Here is a 13,238-nt window from a genome sequence, read left to right on the forward strand (position 1 = left end):
TGTTGAAGTGCCCTTTAAAATGACAAAGACTTTTAGATTGGCAGTAATAAAACAAAAATCCAGTTTTAAGGTATTTGTAAGGAACACAGCTAAAATAAAATGACAGCGGAACAGTTGAAGATAAAGAAATGGATATGCCAAGCATATACAAATAAAAAGAAAGCAAAAGTGAGGATATTAGCATCAACTAAATGGAACCCAAGACCAAAATATTAAATAAGAAAAGATACTTCTAAGGATAAAGAGTGTAATTCATAAGGAGACTATTATATGCCTACCCTTAGTTATGTAAATTTTAGGCATAGTTATGTAAAATTTTAAGGCAAAAACCAAAAAATAGAAATACAGGAGCTTAGGATAAAACCATAAACATATTAGATAATTTTAATGTATTCTTCCATAATTTGACAAAGTATACAATGATATAGAGTGGTAATAAATATTGTTTTTTGTACCCGATAAATAGAAAATGTACATTTTCCCCTTGTATCAATGGAACATTTATAAAATGTCTATTTTTATGGCCATAGGAAAAAACTTAATGAATTTGGGGAGGAAAAAATTGTTTTATTCATTTTATTTTGTGTTCCCAGTGGTAAAACAAGTAACGGACAATGAAAGGATAATAATTAAACTATAAATAATTGAAATTATGAAACTCTTTTATAGATGATTTCTTGATCAAATTAGAGATCAAATTCAAAATGACAGGTTATCTGGAAATTGATCAAACAGAACATTTCACATAAAAATTTTTAGGGAAACTAGAGGCCTGCTGCACGAAATTCATGCACAGATAGGGTCCCTAAGCCTGGCCCGAGATCAGGGCTGATCTGTGGGGCAACCGGTGGGGTGATTGGGGGCCCTCCACTCACATCCGCCTTGGCTGGCCTGGCAACACCCACCTTGGCCGGCCCCGCCCCTGCCGCTGCCACCACAGGTCACCTCCCTCTGGGGCCTGCGGGCTAAAGGCAGCTCCTGTGTTGAGTGTCTGCCCCCTGGTGGTCAGTGTGCATCATAGCGACCGGTCGTTCAGCCAGTTGTTCCTCCGTTCAGTCGATTTGCATATTAGGCTTTTATTATATAGGATGGTTAATATAGTTAATAAAATGATGTTGGGGCAATTAGTTGCCTACCTGGGAGACAATGAGGTTAGGTTCCATTTGGAGTAAAGATCTAATGTTTAAAATGGAAAATATAGGAGAATACATGTATGACATCAGATTGGGGGAACTGTCCCAAGAAAGATAGTAAATCCACAATCCATATAGGAAAAATTAGCATATTTGACTATGTAAATATTAAAAATGTCTACATGACAAGACAACATAAATAAAGCCAAAAGATTAACAGTAGCTTACAATTTATATGGCAGAGTTGGTGTTTAATATACATCTTTCAAATTGATTGTAAAAGGGAAAAAGATAAACAGCACAGTATAAAATATGAGAAGGGCGTGCACTAGAAATCTAAATTACCAGGAAACCTGTGAAAAGGATCAGCCCCATTAGCAACAAGGGAATGAAAATTAAAACAACTGAGAAGCCATGATCTGCCCATGAGGTTGGCAAACATTTAAAGGTGGCAGCCATCCAGTGCCAATAATATGTCAATAAGCAGGTACTCTCCCTGCACCATTGAACTGATTACTTCAGCCTTTATACAGAGAGGAATGTAGCTGTGGACCTTCAAGTAGTTCATGCGCTTATCAAGTTGGATCTAACTTCCAGGACTTTTTCCCACAGAAATGAAAGGACTAGAACTTTAAAGATATTTGAATATGGCTGTTTATTCCTGCTCTGGTTATGGTACCAAACCCGGAGACAAGTCTGAATGTTCATCAGGAGGAAGTCATTGATTGAATGATGGTATATCCATCTTGTGGAATATGTTAGTTATTTAAAAATGAGACAGATACATAGATTTGAAAAAAAAATTCAAACATATTGGTAAGAGTAAGAAGAAAGATGTGTGTGTGTGTGTGTGTGTGTGTGTGTGTGTAAACAAGGATAGGGAAGATTTTGAAAGGGATATACAACAAACTTAATATAGGTTATCTCGGAGTGGGCAAATACAAGTGGGTCTTTACCATTCTTTATACATCTCTGTGTTTTAAAATTGGTTGCCATGAGTATGTTATCTCCTGTATAAAAACATTATTATACCAAGGGATGTTTGTTGAACTGTTGTATCATCTAAATAACACTCATGAAATCACAATTGATGTACTGCAGAGTACATCACACTTCACATAGAATCTTCTACAGGAAGACCCCCAGAAGAAATTGCTGCTCTAGCCTCAATTCTCCCATACCTGTGGTTCACCTGAGCAACTGGTTTGCTTTTATCTTACAAACATTGGGCATTTAGGTAACTGATCATTTCCTCATTTGCTGTGACCACTAGGAATCTCAGAGTGAAACTGGAGCCTGTACTGAGTCACATGGCTTACATTCTATGCATAGCCAGAACTGCTGGCTTCATCTGGTTCTCCCCACGTTTGTTTTCCCCTCACACACATTCCTTTCTTTAATGTAAATTTACCTATTGCATTGTAGGTATCCCAGTAGCCACCTGTGGTCCTTTTGGAGGGATGAGGTGGAGATATGAAAAAGTAATGACCAGTGATTTCTGTTTTAACAGGAACCTGGGAAGGAAAACAGTCTCAACAATGAACAAGCTGCCCATCACCACCAACAACAGATGACTTGCCATTTCACCTACTAAGGTAAGGAAATATGGTCTCTATTTTTAATTCATTCTAACTGCCTCGTTATAGAGCCCCTACCTCTTTTATTTTTATACTTATTAACAAATATTCTAAATCGTATATCTAGTTGATGACCTTTAACGTCAGCATTATAAAATTTAAAATAAGCAGCAAGCAAATGGAAACAGGAAATTTTGTGAACATCAGTATGCCTAAAGGGGCAGAACCCAGATGTGATCTCTGCTATTAACTATTGTGTGTGGTTAAATTTTTTAATAGCATTAGTATTTTCCATATTCTTAAGTAAAGCAGTGCTCAGTGCAGAATATTTGGACAGAGAACAGACTGACAGTTGTCAGAAGGGAGAGGGTGGGGGGGCTGGATGGAAGAGGTGAAGGGATTAAGCAAGAAAAAAAACCTCATGGACAACAGTATGGTTATTACCAGAGGGAAATGGCAATGGGAGGAGGTAGGAGAGAGTAAGGGGAGGGGGGGGGAAATAAACGGTGATGGAAAGAGAGATAACTTGGGGTGGTGAAAAAACAGTACAATACACAGATGATGTATTACAGAATTGTACCCCTTAAGCCTGTATAATTTTATGAACCAAAGCATTCATAATCACATCATCTGGAGATAATCACCAGTATTTCTATGAATTTTTCTCCTTCCTCTTATGTATACACAGAGATATATATGATTATAATGTTTTTGAAAACAATGTTTTTAATCCATACTTACCTTGACTTCCATAATTATAAGCGATGCACTTAACTGGTGCAGGAACATAGCAAGTCTAAGAACAAAGAGTAATTAACATGGTAACCATTTTAATAGCCATTTGCAGTTTACCGGGACATCCTAAGCATCTCGTTTGCCTCTCTAACACGGGTGCCCTGGTTCATAGGTTCGTGTGACCTTTGTTAAACATCACCCCACAGAAAAAAAAACCCTTTGAATCCAGGTGACATTTCATGACCTCCCTTTATCATTGTTATCTGTTTTGCACTGCTTAAGGTAAATTGTTTTTAAAAAAACAGAAGTTGACCTACTTCTCTCCTCTGATTCCCTACTGTCCAGTCAGGGTGATTTACAAAAGAATAAAACAGACCTTCTCATCATCTGTCCTTCATTCATGCCAATTAGTCAGCTCTTCATTATGGTTGTTTTTTTAAGAGTTTCTCTTGTTGCCGAAACTGGTTTGGCTCAGTGGATAGAGCGTCAGCCTGCGGACTGAAAGGTCCCAGGTTCGATTCCGGTCAAGGGCACATACTTTGGTTGCGGGCACATCCCCAGTAGGAGGTGTGCAGAAGGCAGCTGATCGATGTTTCTCTCTTATCGATGTTTCTAACTCTCTATCCCTCTCCCTTCCTCTCTGTAGAATATCAATAAAATATTTTTTTTTTTAAAAAGAGTTTCTCTTGAAGTTTTTTGGTTTTAAAAGCTGCAAAGTCTTAGAAGTAAAGTTACTGAAATGGCATTCTTTTTTTTTTTTTAATCTTTATTGTTGAAAGTATTACATATGTCCCATTTTTTTCCCTATTGACCCTTTCTAGCGGCCCCCCACCTCCAGTCCACCCCCCTTCTCTCCCCCTCCCCATCCCAGGCCTTCACCACACTATTGTCTGTATCCATGGGTTATGCTTATATGCATATAAGTTCTTTGGTTGATCTCTTCCCACCCACCTCTGCCTTCCCTCTAAGATTCCACAGTCTATTCTGAAATTGCATTCTTTAAGGAAGTGTCCATTCTGTTGGCCTTATTAAATAGTTGAAGGTTAGAGAAAAATCCTACCCTTCTTTATTATCATTACTACAAACTAAATTGGAGACACAAATACACCCTAATATAGAAATGAGCTAAAGATTTGTATAGGCAATTCACTCAAAAAATATAAAGAAAGAAATGAATATGACAAAAAATGTTCATCCTTACAATTAATCACATAAATGCAAAATAAGATGGATATTTTTGCCCAAAGTTAAATTGGCAAAATGTTTTGTTTGATTTTAAATGAAAATACCTTATGCTGGTAGAGATATAAAGTAGATACGGTATTTTACCCCGTAGTCATTGTTCTGGGAAGCTGTGGCAGCTCTAAGTACACATGCTGTTGGTATAAAAACAGAGTACAATTTAATTTTTCATAGAAAAATAGGATGCATCCCAAATGTCTATTAATAAATATTAAAATATAAAATTTTATAATTTTGTTATTTAGACATTTGAAATTATTTCTAAATAATATTTAGTGATACAATGGTTAAGTGAAAAGGGTAAATACAAAATTGTACATAATATATGATTCCAGTTTTGTTAAAAAACAACACACATTTGGAAAAGGTTAAATGGTGAAATAACCAAATATTAACAATTATTATTTTTGGGTAGTTGGATTAAAGGTGATAGTTTTATTTTCTTCTTTATATTTTTTCGAATAAAATACATGTTTTGCTTTTCTTACGATAAACACAATATTACCTTTAAAATTTGTAAATGATTGAAAATAATGAATAATCATATTTGATTAAAATAATCAAGGAGCCCTTCGCATATTTTTTGAAACTTAATTTAATTCCAAATTAATTTGCAGATAGGTTGATAGTAGTCTACCAGAAAAATTAAAATGTGGCATATTCAGTAACAGTTTACATTTTAAAAAATGATTTAAATCCTACATGGAGATTATTTCTACTGACATAACTGTAGCCTAAAAAGTCCTTTTCATTTATGGAGAACATTATAAGGGATTAATATCGCCATTTATTCCAGGCTGGCTACCTAATGATGCCATACCCTGGCACCTTTCAAGGTGTCCTGCACACAGTGTGATTGATGGTGTCTGACTCCTCAGTAATGTCATCACCTTCCCTCAAGGGGTCAGCTCTCATCCCAAGTACAAAACACTCAGACCAATGGAGTCAGGTGTGCCTACATTGATCTGAAGGCATCCTCTTATCTTCCTTATCAATTGATTTATTCACTTATTCTACAAATATTTATTAAGCACCTACTAGGTGCCAGGTAAAGTTTAAGTGTTTGAAGTACATTAGTGAACAAAACAGATTCAAATTCCTGTTTGAGAAGTTTAAATTCTTCAGAAGGAGACAGACCAAAACAAACAAAACCCCACTATAATAAATAAGGAAACTGAATAGTATGTTAGACACAGAAAAATGAAAAGAGAAGGTGAGTTAAGGGGGATCAGGAGTATGGGGGCAAGGAGGAGCTGAACAGGTTGCAGTTTAAAACGGGACGGTCAAGCTAAGCGGCAAACAGGAGTTGACATTTGAGCGAAGACCTGAGGGAGATAAGCAGAGGTTTATGCTTATCTGTTTATGCTTGACTGTTCAGACAGAGGGAATAGTTAAGATGGAAACCTTAATGCAGCAGCATGCTGATGTGTTTGAGAAACAACAAAAATATCTGAAGCAGAGGGAGTGAGGGGGGAGTAACTCAGAAGAGCTGAGGTCAGAAAAAGAATAGGAAGAGGTCTCATCAAGATCATGAAAGGGCGAGTAAACTCAGGCATTTAGTTCCAATGCGGAGAAGTGGCTGGCCAATTCGTAGGTTTCGCACATACTAAGTTTATAACAGTATGTTTGTTAAAAGCCCAAGATTTAAAATGTGCTTCAAAGGCTTATGGGAAAGAAGTTTACCCCTTGGTGCATAGAATGCTCTTCATGCAATTAAAAATGAGGCCTTTCATATCTAGGTTCCCTGATTATGTAGTATTCTTGTTTACACATATGTAACTGGTTTTAAACATTCAAATGAATTAAAATTTAAATGAAAAAGAAACTTTATCATTAAGAAGTGAGAGAAATAAATACATCTGATATCTCACCCCAAAAATATTTCATTTAAAAGCATTGGAAGAAACCAAAAAGATAGTCAATAGTTTTGAGTGTGAAAAATGTAAAACTTCTCTGTCATAATTATAAAACAGATTTAAAGACAGCAGTACGTAAAATATTCATGATGTGCTTGCAAACAGATTAATAATCTTAACACATAAAAATCAATCCTATCTAATAAAAGAGTAATATGCAAATTGACTATACCTCCGCCACACCCACCAGCCACACCCACAAGCCAATCAGGAGGGAATATGCAAATAAACCCAACCAAGATGGCTGCAGCCACAGAGAGCAGGAGGGAGGCATGGGTTTCCCCTGCAATGGAGGAAGCCAAGCTTTCCGCCTGCCCTTGCCAGCCCAGGCCTCCACTCAATGCTACAAAGTTTTAATTATAGAAGATAAATAAATCCCAACAGAAATAGCAGCAGCCACGGAGCTGGAGAGAGCAGGAGGCTAGGGTTGCCCATGGCAATGGAGGAAGCCAAGCTTCTACAGCCCTGGCCTGCTTTGGCCTTCGCTTAAGGCTACAAAGTTTCAATTATAGAAGATAAATAAATCCCAACAGAAATGGCTGCCACCACGGAGCAAGCAGAAGGTTTGGCTCCGCTCCAGGCTACAAAGTTTCAATTGTAGAAGATAAATAAATCCCAGATCCCAGGGCCTCTGCTTGGGTCACCAGGGGGCGTGGCTGGCCTGCAAACCACCACAGGCCCCTCGCCCAGGCCACCCCACGTCCCAAGGGAACCCCCACCCTGATCCGGGACACCCTTCAGGGCAAACCAGCTGGCCCCCACCCATGCACCAGGCCTCTATCCTATCTAATAAAAGAGTAATATGCAGATTGACCATCACTCCAACACACAAGATGGCTGCCCCCATGTGGTCAAAGATCCTGCCCCCATGATGGCCACCACAAGATGGACAGCAGGGGAGGGCAGTTGGGAGGAACCAGGCCTGCAAAGGAGGGCAGTTGGGGGCGATCAAGCCTGCTGGGGAGGGCAGTTAGGGGTGACCCAGCCATCAGAAGAGGGAAGTTGGGGGTAACCAGGTCTGCAGGGAAGGGCAGTTGTGGGGGACCCAGGCCTGCAGGGCAGAGCAGTTGGGGGGTACCAGGCCTGCAGGGGAGGGCACTTAGGGGTGACCAGGCCTGCAGGGGAGGGCAGTTAGGGGTGACAAGGCCTGCAGGGGAAGACAGTTAGGGGCAAACAGGCTGGCAGTGGAACAGTTAGGCATCAATCAGGCTGGCAGGGAGTGGTTAGGGGGTGATCAGGCTGGCAGGCAGAAGCAGTTAGGGGCAATCAGGAAGGCAAGCAGGCGAGCAGTTGGGAGCCAGCAGTCCTGGATTGTGAGAGGGATGTCCAACTGCCCGTCGAGGGGTCCCAGATTGGAGAGCGTGCAGGCTGGGCTGAGGGACACCGCCCTCCCTGTGCATGAATTTCGTGCACCGGGCCTCTAGTAAGGAAATAAAAACCAACACCTAAAACACTAATACCTTTACTAGATAAATGGACAAAACAATAGAAAACTCAAAAGAAGAAATGTAAAGAGTTAAAAAAAGAAAAAGATAAGCAAACAATGTTAACCTTCCCTAACAATTTTAAAGATGCAGATTAAAATTATGAGATTCTTTCTTAACCTGTCAAATTAGAAAAGGTAATTAAAATGATAACAGTGATTGCTAAACATGTAATGAAACCAGTTCCCACTCACTGCTACCAGCATAAATGGGTATATTCTTCTTAGAAATAAATTTAGCATTATGTAGTAAGAATTTTCAATTAAAAAATATATATTTATATTGATTTCAGAGAAGAAGAGAGAGAGAGAGAAAGAAAGAGATAGAAACATTAATGATAAGAGAGAACCATTGATCAGCCTCCTGCATGCCCCCCTACTGGGGATCTAGTCCACAACCTCCTACTTCATAGGTTGACTCTCAACCACTGAGCCACACCAACTGGGCAAGAACTTTCAGTTTTATAATGGCCTAGTATTTCTAGAAATCTACTCCAAGAAAACATGGAAGTGGAACAAAGACAGAAACATAAAATACTTATTTGTACAGGCAAAATCCTTGGACCACATCCGCTATCCTTTAATAACACACAGTTGTGTTTGCACAGTGATATTTTGCAACTAGAAAAAAAAATTATTCTTACAATGAGATTTTCATAATCAAATGGGAAAATGCTTATCACATAAATGTTCAGTGAAAAATGCTGGGTAAGATGGTATTATAATATATTCAGTATGCAAATGAATGGAACAAGATATGGCAGCAAATATGCCATAATGGTGGAATTGCCCAAGGGTTGTAGAATTGAGTAATTTTGTCTTCTGGTTCTTATTTTTTTGGTACTTTCCAGATATTTGTACAGGAAGCATCCATAACCAGAAGGGAAAAAAATTAGTCTTTGTAGAAAGAAACTTTATGGGTTGGACTTCCATACCATCTTTCCTATGGAATAAAGTATGCTACTAAAATGATTTAGAAGTAAAGACTTATTTTGGAAAGATTGGGGACCACTGATTTTTCTTTTTCTTTCTTTTTTTAGTATTCTGAGAAATCTTTTCCTTTCTTGGAGATAGCAGCAATAAACAAAAAAATGTACTTAACCAAAATAGATGCTCTCAGCAACCTTATTGGCATATTGTATCTGGGAGTACAGCTGTAAATTCAAATAGGGACTCTTTTCTCTTGCAGATGTCGTCGGCTGGGGACAGTGGGGATGCAGCACCTGGAAAACAAAACGAAGAAAAGACCTATAAAAAGGTGAGCGAGTGTTTGATTTTCTTGCCTCAGTTCAGAAAGAATGTTAGTATCATTACAGGTTCTTGTATGTAAGTTACTACCTTCGCTTCTCATTGCTGCTATAACGAAGTGCCATACACTTGGTGGCTTAGACAGCACAAATGTATTATCTTCCAGTTCTGTCGGAGTCTGACTGTGAAGCTGCTTTCCTTTCTGGGGGCTCTAGGGGCTGAACCCATGTTCTTGTCTTTTTCAGCTTTTCTAGGCGGCCTCCTTTCCCTGTGTCATGACTCACTTCCAACTTCAAAGCCAGCGAGGCTGGTCTTCACACTTTCAAGAACCCTTGTGATTACATTGAGCCCTCCTGGCTAATCTGGGATCATCCTTTTATTTTATTTTTAAATATATTTTTATTGATTTTGTACAGAGAGGAAGGGAGAGGGATAGAGAGTTAGAAACATCGAGAGAGAAACATCGATTAGCTGCCTCCTGCACGCCCCTCCACTAAGGATATGCCTGCAACCAAGGTACATGCCCTTGACAGGAATCAAACCCGGACCCCTCAGTCCACAGGCTGATGCTCTATCCACTGAGCAAAACTGGTCAGGGCTCATCCCTTTATTTTAAAGTCAGCTGATTATCCACCTTAATTTCCTCTGCAACCATAACTCCTTGTTGCCATATTACATAACATATTCAAAGTCCCAAGGGAAGGACACAAACATTTTTGTGGGCCATTTTTCTGCCCACCAGTGACGATGATATAGAACACTGACAGAAGGTAGTCCTTTGAAGACCCTTCTTATTCCTAAGAAGAAGGCCCTTATGGGTGCGCAGTGTTCTGTGTTCAGGTGAATCCTTTAATTGACTCACTACTTTCCATCAAAATGTTAAACATTTTCTAGCTTTGTATTTGAAAAAGTATTTTTAAAGATGAAATTCTTGCCCACCTCTTTCCAAGCCTCTCAGATTTTGTGTTTGCAGCTCACTCCACAAAATCTCCTTCTAGACTTCCCAGTGTACATTACCTTGCTGCTCTTTCACATTGATTACCCTTGGCTCCTAGCAACCAAGCTAATATCGAGAAACATCACTGGGTAGTATACATTCCCAAGCACCACTATTCCTGATTTTAAATTGACTATGCATTTTAACTTTTTAAAAGTCCTTGTCCTCCTTTCCCCTTGGGAGAAGGAAGCTTATGTATCAAAGGGTTATTATATCTTAACTTTTCCTTTTACATTTCACTTTTTAACGGATAGCTAGCGAGAAGTTTTGTCATGAACTACATGAGCCATTTGATCTGTCTGTATGTTTAGGTCATGAAACTAACAGGAACCGGTCGTGTTTCCTGTTCCATTTTCATGTAGGAAAATATGCCCTTTTTTCTGGTATATCTTGTCTTTTGACTTTTCTGCTCAGCCAAACCTAGAAATATAAACAGAGAGGTTGCCATCCTAAGCGATGTTATGCTTGGGGAAGAGTAGGGTGAAGATCCAAGCACTCAGACGTCATAATATGTGTTATAAAATTTGTGCATCTGGCCTAAGCCAACAAACACTATTGATTTTTAGACACCGTTAGAAAACCAAGTCCTATCTCTTTTACTCAAGAGATTTTTTTTTTTTTACTTCTTGTAAATTCAGTCAAGCTGAATGAGACCAACATAGAGAAGGTCAAATGGCCAGCCTGTCATTGCTTCCCATCAGATTTAGGCAGTTGTCTCAGTCAGTCAAATGCACTACGATTCTTGACTGAATTCAGACTTTCAGGAGCTCTTTAGTGATGCAAAGGTAATAGAATGTGGCCGTGCCATCTTAGAGTTTGCTAAGCATACCCTGCCCAAGAATTTAGTAAAGTAAGTTTTTAATCATACTAGAGGTATGATTCTATGATGAGTGTCTCTAAAGGATATTCGACTCGGCAATGTTGGGAAGGTTATAAAACTAAAAATCAGATTCTAAGAGAGCAAATAATTCCAATAAGTAAGAGAAGATGTAGGAAATTTAAGAAGACAAAAAAAAATCCCAATGATTTTTTTTTAATATGTGATGGCATGGGGATGCTTTTGATGGTTTCTAATTTTAAAAGGAATATAAACAATGGAGGAGAAGGTATGCAATCTCTGTGTAAGAAAAGTACCAAAAAGACAGCACAGCACAGCCAGTGTGGCTCAATGGTTCTGCATCGGCCTATGAAACAGGAGGTCACAGTTCAATTTCCTGGTCAAGGCACATACCCAAGTTGTGGGCTTGATCCCCAGTAGGGGGCGTGCAGAAGGCAGCCGATCAATGATTCTCTCTCATCTTTGATGTTTCTATCTCTGTCTCCCTCTCCCTTCCTCTCTAAAATCAATAAAAATATATTTTTTAAAAATACAGCACAGTGCCTAGGACTTGAGTTCTCAATAAACATGGTGCTGATATGCACAGCAAGAAGTGATCATGTAGAGAAATTGTTGCTTTACTGGCTGGTAAAAGCCCAGCTGAATTATTCAATTTAACTCTCCTCAGGTAAGCAAAAAGATCCTGAAACTGGTGGTGTTCATGTGAGGTTAGAAGAGGTGATAACAGAGTCACATTAACTATAGCAAATATGTTTGTCCCTAGGCCCAGGTGAGCCATTTCCTAGATGAAAGAACTTGAAGCTAGAATAGGGAAACCACTGAATGTGAGCTTTGAGAAATCAGAAGAAAGGAAAAATTGTCCATAGACAGGAGATAAGCAAATAGCAACCCTATTTTCTGAATGAGGAAAAGGTCTATTCTGGAAACTAGATGTGACATTGCTCCTTAACATAAATTGAGCATGACTTAGTACACATACAGTTTATGTACATTTAGAAAAGAAACATGTCTTCCACAAACCTGCAGAACTTCATAAAGATATAGTTTATGTCAAATGAACTACATTTGCTATTATGGGCAAGTCATTAAATTAATCACTGATAAGGAGAATGCTCAGGTTTTATTAATCTTGATTTAAAGGCACCTGGAAGATTCTGATAAGGGAGAAAAGGTAGAAAAATATGGGTTAGATATTATCATTAGTGTGCTATACCTGATTGGACTAATGTTCCCAAAGAATGGCGGCTTTGCTCCCTATTTTTTTAAAATATTTTTTTATTGATTTCAGAGAGGAAGGGAGAGGGGGGGAGAGAGAGAGAAACATCAATGATGAGAGAGAATCATTGATAAGCTGCTTCCTGCACGCCCCCTACTGGGGATCGAGCCTGCAACCTGGGCATGTGCCCTTGACCAGAATCGAACCCCGGACCTTTCAGTCCGCAGGCCGATGTCCACTGAGCCAAACCAGCTAGGGCGATTTGCTCCCTATTGACTTAGCCTCTACCAGCAGGATGCATGAGTTGACCCTGTGTAGCTTACCATTTTTCACCTGTGACCGTAATAAAAGCATAAAAGCTATGACAAAAAACTGGGAATGAGAACTAATGAACTAGATGAGTGTCATCAAGGCCACCAACCATTTTATTAACTGTTGTCCCTTTTACAAATGCCTTAAAGTTAAAATTTTTCTCCAGTCCTGACTGTGGGATTTGCACCTTTTCAATAAGAAGCTTTGATGACTCAATTAGGTTTTTGCCTGTGGCTAAAGCCGATCAATAGGCCCCAGGTTAAGAACTGCCCCCTACCAACTCCATCGACTATGCTCGGCATTGAGAAGGATATCAAAGGAGTTTATAAGGAACTTACAGTCCATGGAGAAGGGAAGACTTGGAAACAATTTTAGAACACAGGAGTCTATGACAAAAAGTCTGAAAGAGGAGAAATCGGTGTGGGTTAGAGTTAACAAGCAGTCTTAGGCTTTCCGTATCAATCCCCAGATTTATTGGGCAGCTGCCAGCAGTACTCAGCATCCTGAGTGCTGTGGTTTCCACGTGTTTCTAGGGAACTCA

The 13,238-nt window shown here is 39.1% G+C and overlaps 1 protein-coding gene across 3 annotated transcripts in view; it reads left to right on the forward strand.

Annotated features, from left to right (window-relative positions):
- PIP5K1B (phosphatidylinositol-4-phosphate 5-kinase type 1 beta) overlaps nt 1–13,238 on the forward strand; it is a 307,693-nt gene that overhangs the window by 97,443 nt on the left and 197,012 nt on the right. For all 3 annotated transcript variants that reach the window (XM_080668561.1, XM_080668563.1, XM_080668562.1), the window contains exons 2-3: nt 2,644–2,728; nt 9,276–9,344. In XM_080668561.1, coding sequence (XP_080524687.1) covers nt 9,276–9,344 — 69 coding nt within the window. In that variant the 5' untranslated portion in view covers nt 2,644–2,728. The remainder of the gene's footprint in view (nt 1–2,643; nt 2,729–9,275; nt 9,345–13,238) is intronic.

The sequence above is a fragment of the Plecotus auritus genome (genome assembly GCF_963455305.1).
Source record: "Plecotus auritus genome assembly, chromosome: 5".
Taxonomy (NCBI): Eukaryota; Metazoa; Chordata; class Mammalia; order Chiroptera; family Vespertilionidae; genus Plecotus; species Plecotus auritus.